The sequence below is a fragment of the Drosophila navojoa genome, chromosome 5 (genome assembly GCF_054131105.1).
Source record: "Drosophila navojoa isolate 15081-1374.11 chromosome 5, UAZ_NAV_1.0, whole genome shotgun sequence".
In the NCBI taxonomy this organism is placed as follows: domain Eukaryota; kingdom Metazoa; phylum Arthropoda; class Insecta; order Diptera; family Drosophilidae; genus Drosophila; species Drosophila navojoa.
The window spans coordinates 14,636,368-14,654,557 of record NC_142893.1 but is presented as its reverse complement, the minus strand read 5'-3'; the positions used below and the strand labels follow the sequence as shown (position 1 = coordinate 14,654,557).

The following is an 18,190-nucleotide window of genomic DNA, read 5'->3' as shown; positions in this document are numbered from 1 at the left end:
ATATAGTCGTATTTCATTCAATCAGTAATTGCCCTCCTAAAAAACCGTCACACCCATTAAAAATCATATATCGTCATATAGGTACACGTGTATATTTTATGTCGTACATTCAATATTGTTATAATGCTAAAATTAAATATAAGTTGATTTAGTGTTTAACAATATGACGTTCAACATCTAAATGTACAAAACATAAATCGACAGATAACATTAAAACTAATCCAGAAAATTAAATGTACACTTTGTAGTTTATGATATACTGGATAGAGATAGAGAGCGAGTGCTATCAATTTACAAGATGCTGGCATCTTTATCAGGAATGTTATGTAGTCCGGTATCAGGATTGGCCCAGTAGTAATAAGGGGGACCTTGGCTAAAGCAATATTTCATATCGAGAGGTTCGCCATGGTCAACGTAGTACATAAGGTAAAAATTGCACATTTCGTCTTCATTTGTCGGACTGTAAATAAAACATTACAGAAAATAAACACATTAATTAGGCATAAACAAGTATTTTAATTAATTCTATTTTAGGCTGCAATGGCACTACATAGTCCCACATAAATTATATGATATATAGTGTATATGAGTAATCTTACCCAATTTCTGTATTACGGTGCCGTGTGCTTTTCATAGTACATCGGGCGGCGACAAAGTCACCCGTTACGATTGGCGAACTGTCCTCGACATTATAAAACATTTGCGGTGTCAACGGATCTCTCTTTCCAAGCAGCGTCCACTCTTGAACGCCTCGTGCATTAGAGCGAACCCTATATCCAGCAACAACTTTACCCAAACCATGGGTATGCGTGCGATATGCGAAAGGATGAATTGTTTTATTCTCAGTTATCTCACAGGCGGCCTCCATGTGTTCCGTCTTCATGGGAGGAATAACGCCATCAGTACCCAGCAGCAAAGTACCGGCCAATTTTGTGAGACTGTAAATGAAATGAATTTAAATAAAACAACAGATAAGAATACAATAACTTACGGTTTTTCCGTATACTGTAGAAAGATGCCCGAATCATCTGTGGAGCCATCTAAGTGAAATAGTGTACATTTATTATAAAGAAATGTAATGCACATATTCATTTTCTAATCTTACCTTTGAATTGATCTACGTGCGCGTAATGCACCTGCAACACCAAATATTTTGTTTGCGAATTCTTGCCCACTTTAAATCCGACACCAGGCGGTAGATCCAGTCTAGGCGCATCTCTTGCCCAGGCATATAAGATCTAATATGAAAAAAATAATACGTAAAATAATAAATCTGATCTTGATGGATTGGTAATAAGGAATTATGTAACTTTTTACCTGCGAGTGTGACTGAGGTCCACAAGGACTTCCAGTCTCTTCCTCAGTTGACTTTGACATTTCTCCACAGTTCCTGAAGGAATAAAATGTTTAAGATTTGGTTCACATTTGTTGACCAACATACTTACCAAGTAAGTCTTGTGCTTCCCGGTTCACCGCATCCATAAAGCAGCATATGATGTGCCGTGTTCATAGTTGCGTTTGGCTTGTAGCCAACTTTAATAATATATACAAATGATTTTTTTATAAAAACTCAATGGAACTGCATTATATTTATAATACTAACGTACCAATATAGTATGACGTTGTTGGGTCGACTTTGATAGGGGTGCATAGATACAGATCCGGCTATAAAATAATGATTTCATTATATTTGCTAATTAATTATATATGTGCTTCATATTTATTTATTTTTAAAAGTTGTTAGCGCGTTTGAGCAACAAACTTGTTCACTAAACCATTTTTTAAATTTTATTTTCCTTATATTAATTTTTAATAAAGTTTCCCAACTCAAATCTCTGCAAATCTCTTTGGTTGTAATAATACATTTACACATCTCGTATATGCTACACAAAGAATAATAAGTGAACTTATACTAACACATTCAAAAATAAATATAATAAAATAAACCTATGAAATAACTACAAGTCATGACACCTGTTAATACAGGTAAAAACATCTGTAATTTAAAAAAACACATTTCCTGATAAAAGTCTTGCTTTCATTTATTAATGCAAAATCTGAGTAGACTATAGAAGCATTGTATTTATTAATAATGATGATGATAATGATAATGATAATGAGCACTAATTAACTGGAACTTGGAACTCAGCATGAAATAAATCAATTCGTTTAAAGGCAGGAAGTTTTGTGTATTACAGACACCTGATGATGTAGGCCTTGGATAACATGAACAAAATTGTGCAAGGAAACTGAGGACAATAAATACATACATATGCATACAATTTTTTGTTATTAATCGTATTTTACCAATGGAATTAGATGTACTATTATTTATAAATTGCCTCAAAGTCGAATAGTGTTTTTTATTTAAATGATTTTTCCCATATTGAAGTCGTAATAAACTGTTGAATGCCATTTCATCAGTGTCAATATGTTATCTACACTGATAAGAGAATATGCCAACAAACAAGCTAGGGGATTTCCACCCATATGGTAACGTTTTGCAACAATTCAAAACAAACAAATGGCATTTTAGATTTATTTTCAAAAATCGATTTTCATTTATGCTCCGACAGACAAAACTCTTATCTATACACATACATACATACATACACAAAATATACGCGCGCAGCATTGATAATAATTGTTTTGAATGCAACTACACATACATATTTACAACATCAACTGTTTTACTGCTTACAGTTTTTGGAGAAACCGATGGCATGAGGAATGGAAATGAGCCAGTGAGGCTCTCGGTTTTATCTTTGCCATAATTCCTTCCATCTTCTGAATACGTGTGCAATTGACGATCCACCAGCGCAAAGGCTGTTATGATATTCCACAGAAGTATGTAGGAAACACATTTGTAAAGTGTCATTTCAACATGAATATTTATTTACGTTGCGGAGAGATTCAAGTTCTTGAGCAAATGAATGCTTGCTCTCATTTACTGAGACATATGTTTTTTAAAATACTTGGTCGTTTTTCGCAGTATACAATGTTCTCAACTAGAGATGAGATGCCACGTACTTTTTGCGTATTCTTATAGCGATGATCCGCTTTCGATTAGGATGCTGCTCAAAAAAGCTATCGATATCCCATAATTATGTTGTCCTAGGCACATCCAAGATTACAAAATATCCTACAGATTACAGAACAAACTTGCGTTAATTTATATATGCGAAAAAATTGCTGATATAAATTGCTCAGACTTATTAGAACTATTCTATGAGCTATTGTAGTGAACACATGGAATTACATTAAACTACACAATAATATAAAAACAACCAGGTTATAGAATTTTTAAGTTACACAAGCAATATTATTTTTATATAAATTTGCTTTAATGCGTGCATTTATCAAAAACGATGCTTTGAATTAAATCACTAATTGTTGTGATGTGATATACCGATGAGTTTATACAAATACATCGATATTTTATTAAAAATCGATGCATATCGAGCATCCCTAACATAGTTTCGGAATTTATTGTATTGTTTTAATAGTTAATATCTCAACATTGCCGATCATTGAGTAAGTTTTATAGATTATTAAATATTAAAGTATTGTAATTTTAGAACAAGTAATGCAAGTGATTAACACTAAACTCCTAATAGACATGTTAATTGTTGATTAGTCAATTAACACTTGATTGAAAATATAGTCAATAAGAATTTGATGGCGTTCGGTAAGTTAAAATGCGCGATATTCATTCATTAGCCGCAATCTAAACATTAGTAAACAAGCACAATAAAAATAAGCATTGTCTTTGCTTTTAGAAGAACCCAAAATCGATATGCTTGGCACATTTTGTGAGATCAGAGGAATATAATTTGATATTTTGTAATATATACATAGATGTTATCCTAAAAATTTAATATGAAATGCCAACACACTATTATACAAAACGAGGTTCTCCCTTTTTTTAATTTCAGCACAAAATGGATGAAAACTTGAATTCCCTGAGCGATATTGAAATACAAAGGAAATTACAACAATTTGGATATGCGAATACTCCAGTGACTGAAACAACAAGGCCCATACTTATCAAAAAACTAATGAAACATATTAAAAAGGAGAAACTCCAAAGAGTAAAAGTCAATAATTATGTACTCTACTACAATGATAAACAAAATTCACATCCAACAATTCCAATACAGGAAAGTCCGAAGATAATTGACAAGGAACATGAGAACAATAAGATTAATACACGCCTGAGCTCTTCGTTGACGCACCGAAATGATGCAAATGAGAGCATGGGCAAAAGCTCAAGACTATCTATGTATGCGCCACCGCCGCTCTTAACGTCTCATTATGAAAATGAAAATGAGCCGCATTCTTTGAGCATTCATAGCCGCAAACCCATATATCCAGCCGAGAAGCCAGCCCCCTATTATAAAATATATGAGAAATCAAATAATTGCGATGGAGGCGTTGTTAACAGACTCCTTAGCTTTCGCGATGCCTCGATAAAAAAGAAGATCATGTTTAAGGATGGATACTCGGCGCATTCGTCGAAGACATTGATGCGAAATGGGATCGTACAGAAACTGCTGTCGTTTGACCTGCGATCGTTTCTTAAAAAACCAGATGCTAGCCAATATATAATACCGCCTATACTTATTGGGTCGCTACTCATATTCTTGGCATTAATTTCTGTTGTATATACGGCAAAGAAATTCGATCTTAGCCCCATCACACAAACGGATATCAAATACACCATATGTAATATGAACGACATAGATCTCCGTGGATCAGCTCAAAAAGTGAAATGCATTAGCGAAGATCAGTTCAACAAGGCATTGCATATATGTAAAGAACTCTTTGGGTATCTGAATGAAAGAGCAAGACTTCACCATTGCATAAGCGAGGATCACTCAGCGACGCTTGAAATGAATGACTTCAAGAAGGCATTGAGCCGGAACACTGAGATACAAAATGGTAATCTACACAATAAACTATTAGCTACGCAGTACCTAATTGCGCAGAATCCGCAGTGGATGATAAAGACAATTGTATCCACCTATAACACAACAGAACCAACAATATCTTTTGAGCTCATCGAACCAAATTTACCACTCAAGTGCCTTATTTTAAAGAAAATGACAAGATTTTTCACGGTTATTGGATTGGTAATTCTCACAATTGCTGGATTTTTCCTGATTTATTTCCTGTCCTCCCTTTATCGCATGAAACAAAAAGAAAGTCTACAATTAACGGAACAGTTTAAGAAAGATATCATCAATGAACTGATGTATCAAAGTTCACATTCGGAAAACTCAGAGATTATAATCAATCAATTGCAGGACAAATTGTTGCCACCTCACAGTCGATCAAAGCTGATGAGTGCTTGGAACAAGGCGCTGCAGCAGTTGGAAGCAAACGATACCCGTGTTCTCTTTGGCATGATAGTACGAAATGGGGAACAACTACGTACAATTACATTGAATAAAAACCTTGGCAACAAGGACTTCAGCACATCGAAAAAATGGCAGAGTTCCGCATTTGATAACTCGAATAAAATCGTCAACCCGCCCACATCTTGCCTGAAAATTCGCCACATGTTTGACGCGTCCGAAATAAAGGAACCAAACTTGAAGCAATTGATAGTCGAATCCATATTTGAAAAAGTCGGACCCAATTGCAACATATGCGATATCCAGCTGGACACGCAGTCCTGTTGCGTGTACATTCGTTGCGCTAGCGAAGCTGACGCTGGCATTGTGCACAATGAGATCAATGGATGGTGGTTTGATAAGCGTCTGATATCTATTAAGTTTCTACGACTTGAGCGCTATCTGAGTCGCTTTCCGAAATCTCTGTCCAACTCTTTATATTTAAAATCTTCTAATGTTAACTAACGTTGTATTGTATAAATTCACTAGACATTTAGGATATTCAAACAAAAAATATATACATATTAATTTTTGATTTACTAAAATAATTATTAAACTAAAGAGGTTTTTCTTTGGAGTGGAATTTAATGAATTTTGAATTTGATTAATTTTAAATTAGATTACTTAACTACCCATAATCTAAAAGAACTTAGATCGTGGATCGTTTTGCTCATTGGCGTTGCGGTTAGAGCCGAAAAACTGCAAATGCACAGTTACTCTTTCACCAATGAGGGCTGTGATTTCGCCTGCTGCTGAGCTCAAAAGCAAAGACGACTATAAAATTTCCCTAGCTCAAAGACACCAATGCATGAAAATACGTTGAGAACTATGGAGAATGCCACAGTTATTCGAACTCTCCATTTACCTTCATGGGAAATGTCATGAGATGACATGGAAACAAAAATCGGATAAACAGACTGCTTTCCGGCTGAAAACAAAAAGAAATCTGATATTTTTTTACACATATTATTTGAAATATTATCTATTTACTCTAGATAATATGATTGCTGTTAAACACTCACTCTATAAAACACTTTAATAAACAGATTTTTAACAATTTGAAATGTAATTTGAAAAGATTTTTATTTTAAATAAATATAAACAAAGAAAACAACTGCTTGACAGAATTCAATAACAAATTTATACGTAACCTAAGAAGTTTAAACCTTACACATTTAATATTTATTATTATTACGTCAATGACATTTGGATACACAAACATTAAGTACTAAGATGGGCATTTATAAAATTAAATGGCTGTCAGAGTTGAAATTAAAGCAATTAGATTGATCGTTGACTAAATATCTTTAGCATATTTACAAAATTTACAATAAACAAAACAGCTCAGCGCTGCTCGTGTGCATACACTAAATGTTTTATACAATTTGTATTTCAAGTAGTGTTTCTTTTTTTTGGTGTCCTGCATGATAACTAACTTATTATAGATGGTACGCAGCATAGTCTCCTGGAACTGATATATACGTAATTCGTTTATCCTCTGTTCCTCCTGTTCCTACACTATTTACGAAAATGCTAACGCTTCATCTTCAGCCTGCAGTTCGCCCTTAACAGCCTCACAGGACTCTGCTCATCTTCAGCACAGCCAACTACAGCTGATCTTGAATCATAAATTTAATCTTGACTAGCGCCAATACGAAGTTAATTTTGTAGCGGCAAGTTAAGAACTTAAATTGACAAAGCCAATGGCTTTCGGCAAATTAGAGTTCTAATCAATTTGGTATATTATTTTAAAGTCTCTTCATCTGGCAAGAAATCATGAGAAGTTGCATCTGCAACAGCAGATGATTCTTCCCCGCATCCATTGCTTATCCCTCTTATAGTCCATTCGATTTTAAGTGATCTGCTTTATGTTAAATGCTGTTTGAACCCTCTGTAGCTATTAACTTGGTCATATCTGGAACTGTAGAGCCAACGCGTGTTTCTATAGTTAGCTAATGCTGCTCCTGCTGCTGTTGCCGCTCGTGCTGCTGCTGCTGAAGTGGTTACGTCTACTGATCCGTTGGCTGATGTTACACTTGATCTTTTAAATCATTTTCTTTGTTCTGTATGTATACAAATAAAATAAAGAAAAATAGATATAATTTTCTGATATATTGAATGTTTTTCAAATTACCTTTTCATTAAATTTGCTCAATTGATCGTCGATAACCGTAATTTTTTGCTTGAATTGCAGCCAATTGTTGCTCATTGTAGCGACATGCGAAGTTATATTTTGAAAGCGATCCAAAAGGTCTTCCAACTTTGCCTAAAAAAAAAAAATTTTAAATAAATAAGTAAAGACTAATGAACTGAAGAAAAGTTAAGCAAATTAGCTTACTTTATATTCCATTATCTCGCCATGCAGTATGTTAATTGTTTGGCTTAACGTATTATTGACAGAAACAATTTGGTTATTCACATTCTTCAATGTATTTTCCATAGTTTCTTTGAATTGGCCAATATCCTTTGTATAATTTGCCGATGAAGAAGAATTCGCTTGAATGGTGGACAATTGACTTATATTGCCCTAAAAATTAGAATATTTTATAATACAAATAAATGAGTAATAATATTTTTTGGTAAGTTACCTTCATAATATCCGTTTCAAGTTTAAGGCTTTTCTGATCATCGACGTAATTATTGAGGTGTTTCTTCACCACTTCCATATCGGTGACAACTGCCTCCAATTTGGCTCCAAAGTCAGCAACAATCTTTTGATCCTGGCCATAGTTCCGTTGTGCGTTTACGGTTGCTTGGAGGCTGCTTAAATTGCTTCCCAGTAATTCAACGCTTTGACTCAAATCATTCAATTGATATATAATCAAAGACTGATTTTTTATAAGCAACGATGTCGTCTCATGCCACTGTTGAAGTGTATCCGGAAATACTTTGCTTACGGCCGAAACTATTTGAAATTATACATAAAATAAATTTAATAATATACTTATAAGAATATGTAAATACATATGATCAACAAATTAGAGTGCAATAGCTATATTTTAAATTCATTAAATAGCTAAATTTTTGATTTATTAGATCCTAAGACCACACGTGCGTATAATTTTTTAATCAACTGTATAAACATGAAAGGGAAATTAAAATTTCAAGTGCTTCTTACCTTCTTCAAATTTTTGTTGATAATCGGAGATTTGCTGTCGCAAATCGAAGTATATCCAATATAATATGGACACAAAAAAGACTGTTGCAATGCCGAAGAGCGCGGGTCCACACTTGCGAATATAAACTTGCTTCTTGTTATTTCGTCGAATGCTCGCAGCACTCATCTAAATCAAAACAAAGGCGCATGACATATGAGCATACACACATGCATAACATTTAAATAGTTAGCCATAAAAATACAATTAGATAAGGTTTAATAACTAAGATAATCAGTGATATATTTAAGCGTATTACCCATGCGAAATCATCAAGGTCATCGGTTGAGACTGAAAGCAATTTATCCTGTGAATTTATTGTACGGTGGGAGCCTCTTTTTGTCAGGGAGTGCGCAACCAGAGCATCGAGCTCTTTCCTTTTCTTCATTTTTTTTCCTCCACCGGAACGTAGAGGAACTTCAATAAAGTGATTGCAGTCCATGCTACAATATTTATGTACAATTACTTTATGCTGTAAGTACTTAAATTAATTTTAATTATTCTGTTTACAAGTTCTATTTGTAAGAACAATCGATTTTCTGCTCAGCATGTTCAATGTTTTGATTAATCGATATTTCGAGAACCCGATACATCGGCCACTGTTGAAATAGTTCTGCTGGTTGCACGATAGGTGCTAAATTTGCGATGATTTATAATAAATTGCCGTTAACGCGGCTTTTGTTGTCTGATGTGATTTTTTATTTTCAATAAAAATGAATACGTTTATATACTGAATACGATGATAATGATACTATTTTTATTTATACCACAATTCATTTTATGCATTTATGTAAGCATATATACATACGCAATTTAACAAATTATGTTATTATCTTTCTTAAGATCCTTTTAAAAGCCTATAACCACTAACCAGACAGTGGTTAGTGCTATAACGTAAGAAAAAGAAAAGGCCTGTGGCAGACACTCCTAAAGAGGATATTTTGCGGGGTCAGACCAGACGCTCGTTTGGATAACGTGTAGGGATAAAAGGGAGACAGGAAGAAAGGGCGCCTGGGTAACCTCTCTAACCTTTAGCCTTAATTTGGGCCCAACAATCTTTGTGATTCATAATGTTTGAGGTTACTACCGCACTTTCTCAGACTCCTGATTCCATCGTCGAAGAGCTGCTGGCGATGATATTCTCAGAGAGGACCTAACCCAATATTTGCTGACGCACAATTGTTGATCTACCGAACAACTTACGGCGTGTTGCTAACCACCTCAAATCACGAGTTCAGGCGTCAACGTTCACTGCTTTTGGAAGTCCACTAGAGACGGCAGACAATAACTCACCCGATCTATATGCTACACATTTAATGATACAATTGAATATCCGCTACGAGTGTATAAAACCCCTTGACAGGCGATGGGCGGTTGATTGAACTCGGCAAGCGTGTACATAATGAAAAATAATAATATTGGACAATCAAAAGATGGATCGTTTAATGCAATGCATTTTATTGTTCGTTTAAATGTACGTTCATATTCTTATATATAATATATATATATATATTTATATATAATTGTGTATATAATATCTATTTATATGTGTATATATTTTGGTGTATAATTATAAACGTAAAAACATATTATTAAAAGTTACACAAAGCTTAAATATTTCTCACATTCTATAGCTCACATTTTGTATACGTTTGAAAACTCATATCTGTTGTTAGTATTAAATTCTAGATGACTACCAGTTGGTTGAGGTGGTAGATCCTCTAAAGTATAAGCCAGTAGAGCTCCGTTGTTATCATGTACTGAGTAGTTGAGATCAATATTTGCTCCAATCAAATTACCGCTGTAGTCCTGGTCAGAATATGTACATGGATTTGTAATACCTTCAGATTCCACCAGACTGTTTTCTATACTGCTACTACAAAAGCCAATGTGTGGCGAATGTGTAGATGTTAGGATGCTACAATCGCTGTCTTCGGTCGTCGATGGAATTGGGTTGAATTCTTCATTTTGGAATGTATTCGCTCCATAGGTAACTGGACTATTATGAATTTCAATGTTCATTGTAACTTTTTGTGGCTGCAATGCATAGAATGGCTGATGGGGTATACTTTCGGATCCACAGTCTTCGGCAAAACATTCCTGCGTATCTGGCACATAGGGGGATAAGTGATGGCTAGCCGAATGCAAATTTGCATCGTTCACAATGTTTTCTTCGGAATCAAATACGGGCTCTCCAATATTCTGACAATCTCCAAAATTTGGCTGGACGTGTTGGCTAACGCCCTGACTAATACACGATAAGTTCGTTTCAAGAGTTGCGTCTTCAGTTTTTGGCAGATTATCAAAGAATTGAAAATATGACAAATTCTCTTGTGTGATAAGGGCATTATTGTTATCCGATAAATTTTCCAGTTTAACTATGTGTTCTACACTATCACCCGAATGTATACCGCAATCGATTCGATTATTCGTTTGTACAAATTCGGCTGACTGGAGATTTATATAATCCTTTTCCGGTGGGAGTACAACTTCAAAAGTACTGGAGGGGGTCTTTATATCATTATTACATTTTACATTATCACCTGAATCATTTTTTAGACGTTTTGACAACGCACTAGATTGACAAGTAGAGGTAGATCTTTTGTTTTTTCGACCGGCAGTACAAGTTCCATTTATTGCAACAGGTGTCGTCAGATTCTGTGAATCCTGCTTAACATCGATATCTATATCCTGATTTTGCTTTAAAACAGCTGACGATCTCGATTGTTTTTTTTGTGGCCTATATTTATAATTTGGATATTCTATCATATGAAGTTTTCGCAGTTTTTCCGCTTCGATAATATATGGCTGTTTATCGTCCTTTGATAAAAGCTGCCATCGTCTGCCTAATTCCTTGGAAATTTCAGCATTATGCAAGTCTGGCGTTTTTTCGCATATTTTCCGTCGTTCCATTTGACTCCAGACCATGAATGCATTCATTGGCCTTTTTATATGGCCAGGAGAATGTTTTTTTGTCTAAAAGATAAGAATATTTTTGATTTTCAATTAGTAAAGAAATTAATTTATTATTTAATATAAAAGTATATTTATTGTAGATAATGCTTTAAAAATAACTGAGATTTGACAAGTAAAGTTCAAGGTTTTTATACCCTGAACCCATTGAAAATGGGAAATCAGGGTATAATGGTTTTGTTGAAATGTATGTAACAGGCAGAAGGAGGCGTGGCAGACCCCACAAAGTATATATATTCTTGATCAGGGCGACGAGCTGAGTCGATTTAGCCCTGTCCGTCTGTCTGTCCGTCCGTCCGTCCGTCCGTCCGTCCGTCCGTCCGTCCGTCCGTCCGTCCGTCCGTCCGTCCGTCCGTATGTTTGAACGCGTCGATTTCAGAAGATATAAGAGCTAGAGACTTCAACTTTTTTTTAAAATGTCCGTAAAAACAGCGCGCATATCGAGTTTTTCACTAAAAAACGATAACTCATTCTGATAGTTTTTTATCGATAAAAAACCTTATCGAAGATCACTTAAATAATTATATCTCCTACATCTTTCAAGCTAGAGTCTCCAAATTTAAAGTGTATATTAAGATGTATTTTAGACAATTTCGGTTTTTGTTAAAATTTACCCCCCACCCTTAAATCCACCCCCTCACCCTCATCTTTGTAAAAGTCGTATATCAAATACTAGAGACTTATGCTTCGGTATGCACATACATTTAAACATCATGATTACGTTCTGTAAGTTTCATTACGATCGTACGTCTAGAAATTAAATTATTCAACAAATAAGTTCTCATAATATTGCCAACACTGCAGCGCAACCCAAGCGCAATAGGCTATAAATTTATAACTCCTACATTTTTAGAGCTATAGTCTCCAAATTTTAAAAGTATATTCCAATGCATTTTATACAATTTCGGTTTTTGTTATATTTTGGATACCGGTTCCAAATTCACCAGAATCCCCAGTGAAGGTCAGATTCTAGTATAGCTAATTGTGAATGATTTGACATGTTTTTTTTAAATGCCAAATATTCAATAGAATATGTAGATCATATGCTAAAAGTTTCATTAAATTCGGTTTAGTCAATCGACGTTAACAAAAAATAACAAAATGTTTGGCCAATTAACAAACGCACGTGCTGCAGCAACAGCAGTTTTCCAATACGTGTGCACACATACATTCAAACATCTTCTAGCACATTCTTAGAATCACATCAGCAGTTAGTTTCGTTAAGTTCTGCTAGATGGCGTTGCATCACTGAATCTATTCCAGTTTTGACATTGCAAATAATAACAGTGGAATGGCGTAATGGTAGAGGGCGCGGCGCTCGATCGCGAGGTCTCCGGTTCAAATCCTGCTGGGCGTATTGTAGTTTTCTTTTAATTGCTTCAAAACTTTTATATATTTGTGATTAAATTTCTCTTATATTTTTAAAAAAATCGAAATTGAAATTTTTACATTTTTATTAGTTTGGTTGTTCTTGCACATTCTTAAAGTCACATCAGCAGTTAGTTTGACTTAGATTTGGTAGATGGCGCTGTAGCAGTGAATCTATTTCAGTTTTGACATTGAAAAACAGAACAGAAGGGTAGCGTCAAGGTAGAAAGCGCGGCGCTTGATCACAAGGTCTCGGGCTCAAACCCGGAGAGTGTCGGAATTATTTTTTTTAATTGTTTCAAAATTTTTATTTATTTAATTAAATGAGTTTTCTATTTAATTTATATTTTTAAATACATCGAAATTGAAATTTGAACCATACTAAATGTGCTTTTCTATTAGTTTGGTTCAGGGTAGTATCTAGTCGAGCGCTCTCGACTAGAGTTTTCTTACTTGTTTTTTCTATTTTAGATTAATTGAATGTTATATATACTATCTTAAATTTAAGTCAAATTATTTAACTAAAAATAAATATACATACATATATGTATATATACCCCAGAAATTATATTCATAAAAAAAACTTAACTACGATTAAAACAGAAAAAACACAAACGTGTTTATCAAAGAAATTTTCCTTTCTCACAATAAACAGAAAAGTAAATAAATAAATATAATTCGTGCTTTTCAATCAATTTTGTAAATTGTAAATTGATTTGCCGCCATGTGACATTTGTTAAGTGTGGAACATGGCTTTTCGGTGAAATGAAATCGCAGCGATTGCTGCTGCTGTTTTTGATTGAATCAACTAGGACAGTTTATTGCAATCATTATTATTAGAAGCTTACGAAATATGCATATTCATTGAAACCCTGTACTGTACTGCTTATCTGCAAATCTATAGATAAGACCGTCATTGTCCGATAATGTTAATCTATGGTCGATATTTCACCAGACTTATTGGCAGTACAGAAGCCTTGACTATGGCGTATGAAAGTACTGAATACATCATTATTTTAGTTCTGGTAAACACAAAAAATAAATCACTTATAAATATTCCTTATTTCTTGAATGCCACATTTATGAAACAATAATTTTCGAATTCTTGATAATTCACTTGTCACGACGTTTGCAAAGAAAATGTATATGAATATATCTTTTATATATTATATATGTACAATATATTTATATATTGGTGATCTAAGCAAACGCATTGACGACAAATTTTAAATTTTTTATTATTTACTTTAATAATGATTATATTTAACTTTTTTTCATAAAAATAATAAATTAGTTATAAAAAAATTACCATAACCATCTATTTAATTAAATAAAACTGTATTAATTAAGTTGAAGCATTTGTAGAACGTGTGGCAGCATAGCCGATAATTTTTTAATGTATTATAAATGACCACATAAAAAAATTATAAAAGTTAAACAAAATTATGGAGCAAATAAAAAAATGTTTGCTTTAACGAAATGGAAAAAATAGCGCATTTATAATTGCTAATGCCATGAAAACTTTTCGAAACCAAACAAAATCTGAGATCATTTCCTAATGAAATAAGCCAATATTGTGAAATTGATAAAACGAAAATAGATTTAAGAAAAGCAATAACGGAACAAACGTCACTTAAGCATTATGTATAAGTCAATAAGCAATATGCACAGACTACATATTAATGTACATTATGTATAGATTGTGTATATCTGTATATATTCTAGTACACTAAGCGCAATGTCGCACTGCTCGAGTGAACAACCTTTTTATTAGAGTCGAAAAAAAACACACTAGTAATAGCGTTAACTACGACCTTGAAGCAGTTCGTGAACCCCAAGTTCAACCAACCAATATAGCCAGCGGCAACGACGCCGACGCCGACGCAACAACAACAGCAACAACAACATCAGCAACAAGAGCAGCACCAGAAGCAGCCACAGCTCAAACGAATGGGATATGAAGCAAATGGTGAGGTGGACGCAGACGCTTTGCTACAGCGGCCATTGACATTACTTTTGCACTTGCTAAAATGTGACTCTAAATTATTGATTTACATTCTTGATGTCTTATATGAATCTAACCAAAACACAAACATGGACGCCAGAAGCCAGACAGTTGATATATAATTTAATGGATGCACGCACACATTGTGCATACATACAAACCTATACCAATATATGAAACTACTCTTATACGTTTAGTGGGAGTGCATGACTTGTGTTTACATGGAAATACATACATACATACATATCTTTCATTTAAATATTAACACCTTAGCTCGCAAAACACATGCTGCGCATTTTATAATTTGTTTTCTTTTCAAATAATATAATGAAATTACTATCTAAAATTTAACGAAAAATATATGTATGTAAACAAATCAATGTGTAATATATATACATATATATGTACATATAAACACCTATTTTTCGCACATATATACATACATACATTCTTATCAGTTAAACGTTTCATTGACCTCTTCTATCGGAATGGCATCCGTTCTGCACCTATGAAATTCACAAACTTTTATACACATACACACATACATATGTATATGCATGTATGTATATGTAAATAGAAATAAAGTTCAGACACTCTTAAAGCTAGACAAAAAGTTCTGTTCATAAGAACCAACCAGACATTCTAAATGCGCTTAATATACACAAAGTGCATGACGCATTAATAGCTACATACGTAGTTAGCGGGAAATATATGTAGATATGTATGTATGTACACATGTGTGTATTTTTAAGCTATTTTGACAGCTAGAAATGAACTAAAATTGCCACTTCAGATAAACGGTTAAGCGTATAAGAAGAATTCCATATGTATAAGAAACTACTCTTGGATATAAATATACTAAAAATACCATTTAAACTGTTGAATGCATATGTATGTATATAAGGAAGTTAGCTTAGAAATAAATGACATTTTAGTTGAAATGTTGACTGTAAATGATTAAATATAAGTATAAGAACGCAATCTTTAGCACAAACGCTAGACCAAATGTTATCTCAATGGAAATGCTAAGGTATAAAAATGCAATTTTTGCCCAATTTCAAATTGAGTATTCTGATTGGACATACCTACATATTTATATATGTATGTATGTATGCCTATTGTGATTTTACTTACTTGAGTTGCATCTGAATACGGAGTACTTGAGTTAGCGGGAACGAGTGCAGATCCAAAAACCGTTGGAGATCTTTTAGTTTTAATATTATTTTCATAGTTTTCCATTTTAGTTGTTTATGTGTGGCCAGAGGCTGGCACGCCTTTATTTATAATTATTAAAATAGTTTATATTCCGTCGTTAGTTTATAAATTTGTTGTGGCACTGTCGGAGTGATAAATAAAAAAATAAATGGAGTTAGTATTTGTGACTGTGCGTGATCTAGATCAGTTATATTATTAAGATGCCTGGATCTTGGATCTGGACTGGACAATTTGCATTTCATTACATAAAAATAATAAAATATCTGCGTGCTTATATTTGCATGCATTCATATATGTATGTACACATGTATATGGATATTGCATACATACATATGTATATGAGAATGCACGTACATATAAGAACAAGTATGGAACGATTTGTTTATACTTATATATAAGTGCGCACATACATTTATATGTATGTATATACTTTGTATATATCCACATACATACATATGTACATATATTAATTTAATTCCGTTTTTATGAACATGCATATACTTATGTAGCAATATATATGTAAGCGTATGTACTTTTACATACATATGTACATGTACACATACAAGTTTATTCGTTTTTTCTCTTGATCGTTCAAATGCAAGTTGCGGATATAATTTTGATCGTCCTTATGTGCACTTGTATATGTTCATATTGTATATGTATGCACTTGTACATACTGCGTATGCATGTATGCATTTTGACTCAAGGTGAAACTGGTTCCTTGTTTTCTGTTCGCAATGCTCAAAGACTCACGTTCGAGTTTTGTCTGTGGCAATGAGTTTATTTTATTTACATGTACACTCACACACATGCACACACATTCGCTCACTGAGGCACACACATGCAGGCATGCACACATGTGTATGCATGTATGTGCGTTAATACATGTTTAAAAATTTGTATACTCTTATGGAAACACATTTAAAAATCACAGATGCACGAACTACGCATACATATATGTTTATGCGTGTGTATGTATGTATGTATTTATATTTATGCACACATATACTTATATATTTGTGGGTTTACTTGCTCAAATCTGTTATATTTAATTATAATATTATTATGTATGTATGTATGTATGCATATACATTTGTTGTTGCATATGCTATAAGCAATGACGTTTTCGAATCGCGTATCAAGAATCAAGAAAATATACAAATACAAATGCATGATAACTACGCTTTTCTTTTAATCCATGTACATTGGCATATTAAACAGTGCGTAGATTAAACACAGACAAATCACAATGACCATGCAGGTGAATTATAGTTTAAAAATGTTGAGGTTTAATCACTTTATACTTTACATACAGCCAATGAATGTATTATTTATACGCAAAAGTATATACGTGCATATATCTGCATTAGCATTAACACTTGTTGCTAAATTAGTGACATTAAAATGTTGTGGCTTTTAATTTGTTTTGTTTTGTTTTGTTTTTATATTTGGTTTTAGTTTGGATTCGTATATCATCTGCGTATTAACGTTATCGAGGCTATGACGGAGCAGAACACATATTGCGACCGACTGCTCCGCGGCAAAGTCGGAGCACTCTGGCTCAATTGAATCTTAGCGCCAAGTGCCAATGCAAGAAGCAGCGAACTCGACGAACACGAACCGATTGAGATACGAGTTGAATGCGACGAGAAACTACATTCATACGAACGTCTGTTATACATAAGCACGTAAATAAATACATATATGCATACATACATACATACACACAAATACACTACGCAAATTACTTTAGGTTGTTGTTTTTTTATCGCTCTTTTTGTATACACACAAGACGCTGTTTTCACACACATATGTACACACGTTCATTTATTTATATTTGATTCGTCAGAATTGTTTTTTTTTTGTCTCTGCCTTTTTATATGTAAGTTCATACATATCTTTATGTTTTTCGTATAAAAACACACATACACAAATGTAAATTCAAATGTACATGTTTTATTGTATAGTCCCTAAGCTTTTTCGTTTATGATTTGTATTAACCGCTGAGGTCGTCGTCGATCGCTTACAGCTGTTCAAATGAACTGCTTTGCAAAGTTGATGTCTTGAGTTCCTGCAAT

General features: G+C 33.6%; 4 protein-coding genes across 9 annotated transcripts; 1 reads left to right on the top strand and 3 right to left on the bottom strand.

The window, feature by feature from the left end:
- Positions 1-70: 70 nt before the first annotated feature.
- Positions 71-3,054, bottom strand: Phm (Peptidylglycine-alpha-hydroxylating monooxygenase). Its single transcript, XM_089261404.1, has 8 exons — positions 2,702-3,054; positions 1,608-1,665; positions 1,446-1,533; positions 1,318-1,390; positions 1,106-1,238; positions 992-1,040; positions 600-938; positions 71-460 (listed from the first exon to the last, which is right to left on the bottom strand). The coding sequence occupies exons 1-8, from the start codon at positions 2,876-2,878 to the stop codon at positions 292-294; spliced, it is 1,086 nt and encodes a 361-aa protein (XP_089117530.1). The 5' UTR covers positions 2,879-3,054; the 3' UTR covers positions 71-291.
- A 369-nt stretch (positions 3,055-3,423) lies between these two features.
- Positions 3,424-5,944, top strand: MAN1 (LEM domain-containing inner nuclear membrane protein MAN1). 2 transcript variants are annotated; one of them, XM_089261296.1, is made up of 3 exons: positions 3,449-3,534; positions 3,638-3,688; positions 3,936-5,944. In XM_089261296.1, the coding sequence occupies exon 3, from the start codon at positions 3,942-3,944 to the stop codon at positions 5,859-5,861; it is 1,920 nt and encodes a 639-aa protein (XP_089117422.1). In that variant the 5' UTR covers positions 3,449-3,534; positions 3,638-3,688; positions 3,936-3,941; the 3' UTR covers positions 5,862-5,944. The 2 variants fall into 2 exon arrangements, with proteins under 2 accessions (XP_030245406.2, XP_089117422.1); XM_030389546.2 differs by lacking the exon at positions 3,638-3,688 and having other exon boundaries at positions 3,424-3,534.
- Positions 5,945-7,421: 1,477 nt separating this feature from the next.
- LOC115564824 (uncharacterized) lies at positions 7,422-9,120 on the bottom strand. Its single transcript, XM_030389548.2, has 6 exons — positions 8,811-9,120; positions 8,515-8,680; positions 7,985-8,301; positions 7,735-7,923; positions 7,531-7,662; positions 7,422-7,459 (listed from the first exon to the last, which is right to left on the bottom strand). The coding sequence occupies exons 1-6, from the start codon at positions 8,991-8,993 to the stop codon at positions 7,427-7,429; spliced, it is 1,020 nt and encodes a 339-aa protein (XP_030245408.2). The 5' UTR covers positions 8,994-9,120; the 3' UTR covers positions 7,422-7,426.
- An 868-nt stretch (positions 9,121-9,988) lies between these two features.
- Sox14 (Sox box protein 14) lies at positions 9,989-18,133 on the bottom strand. Of its 5 annotated transcripts, none has more exons than XM_089261427.1 (3): positions 17,861-18,133; positions 16,032-16,233; positions 9,989-11,527 (listed from the first exon to the last, which is right to left on the bottom strand). In XM_089261427.1, the coding sequence occupies exons 2-3, from the start codon at positions 16,134-16,136 to the stop codon at positions 10,187-10,189; spliced, it is 1,446 nt and encodes a 481-aa protein (XP_089117553.1). In that variant the 5' UTR covers positions 16,137-16,233; positions 17,861-18,133; the 3' UTR covers positions 9,989-10,186. The 5 variants fall into 5 exon arrangements, with proteins under 5 accessions (XP_089117553.1, XP_089117552.1, XP_089117551.1 ...); XM_089261426.1 differs by lacking the exon at positions 17,861-18,133 and adding an exon at positions 17,410-17,762; XM_089261425.1 differs by lacking the exon at positions 17,861-18,133 and adding an exon at positions 17,426-17,761.
- Positions 18,134-18,190: the final 57 nt, after the last annotated feature.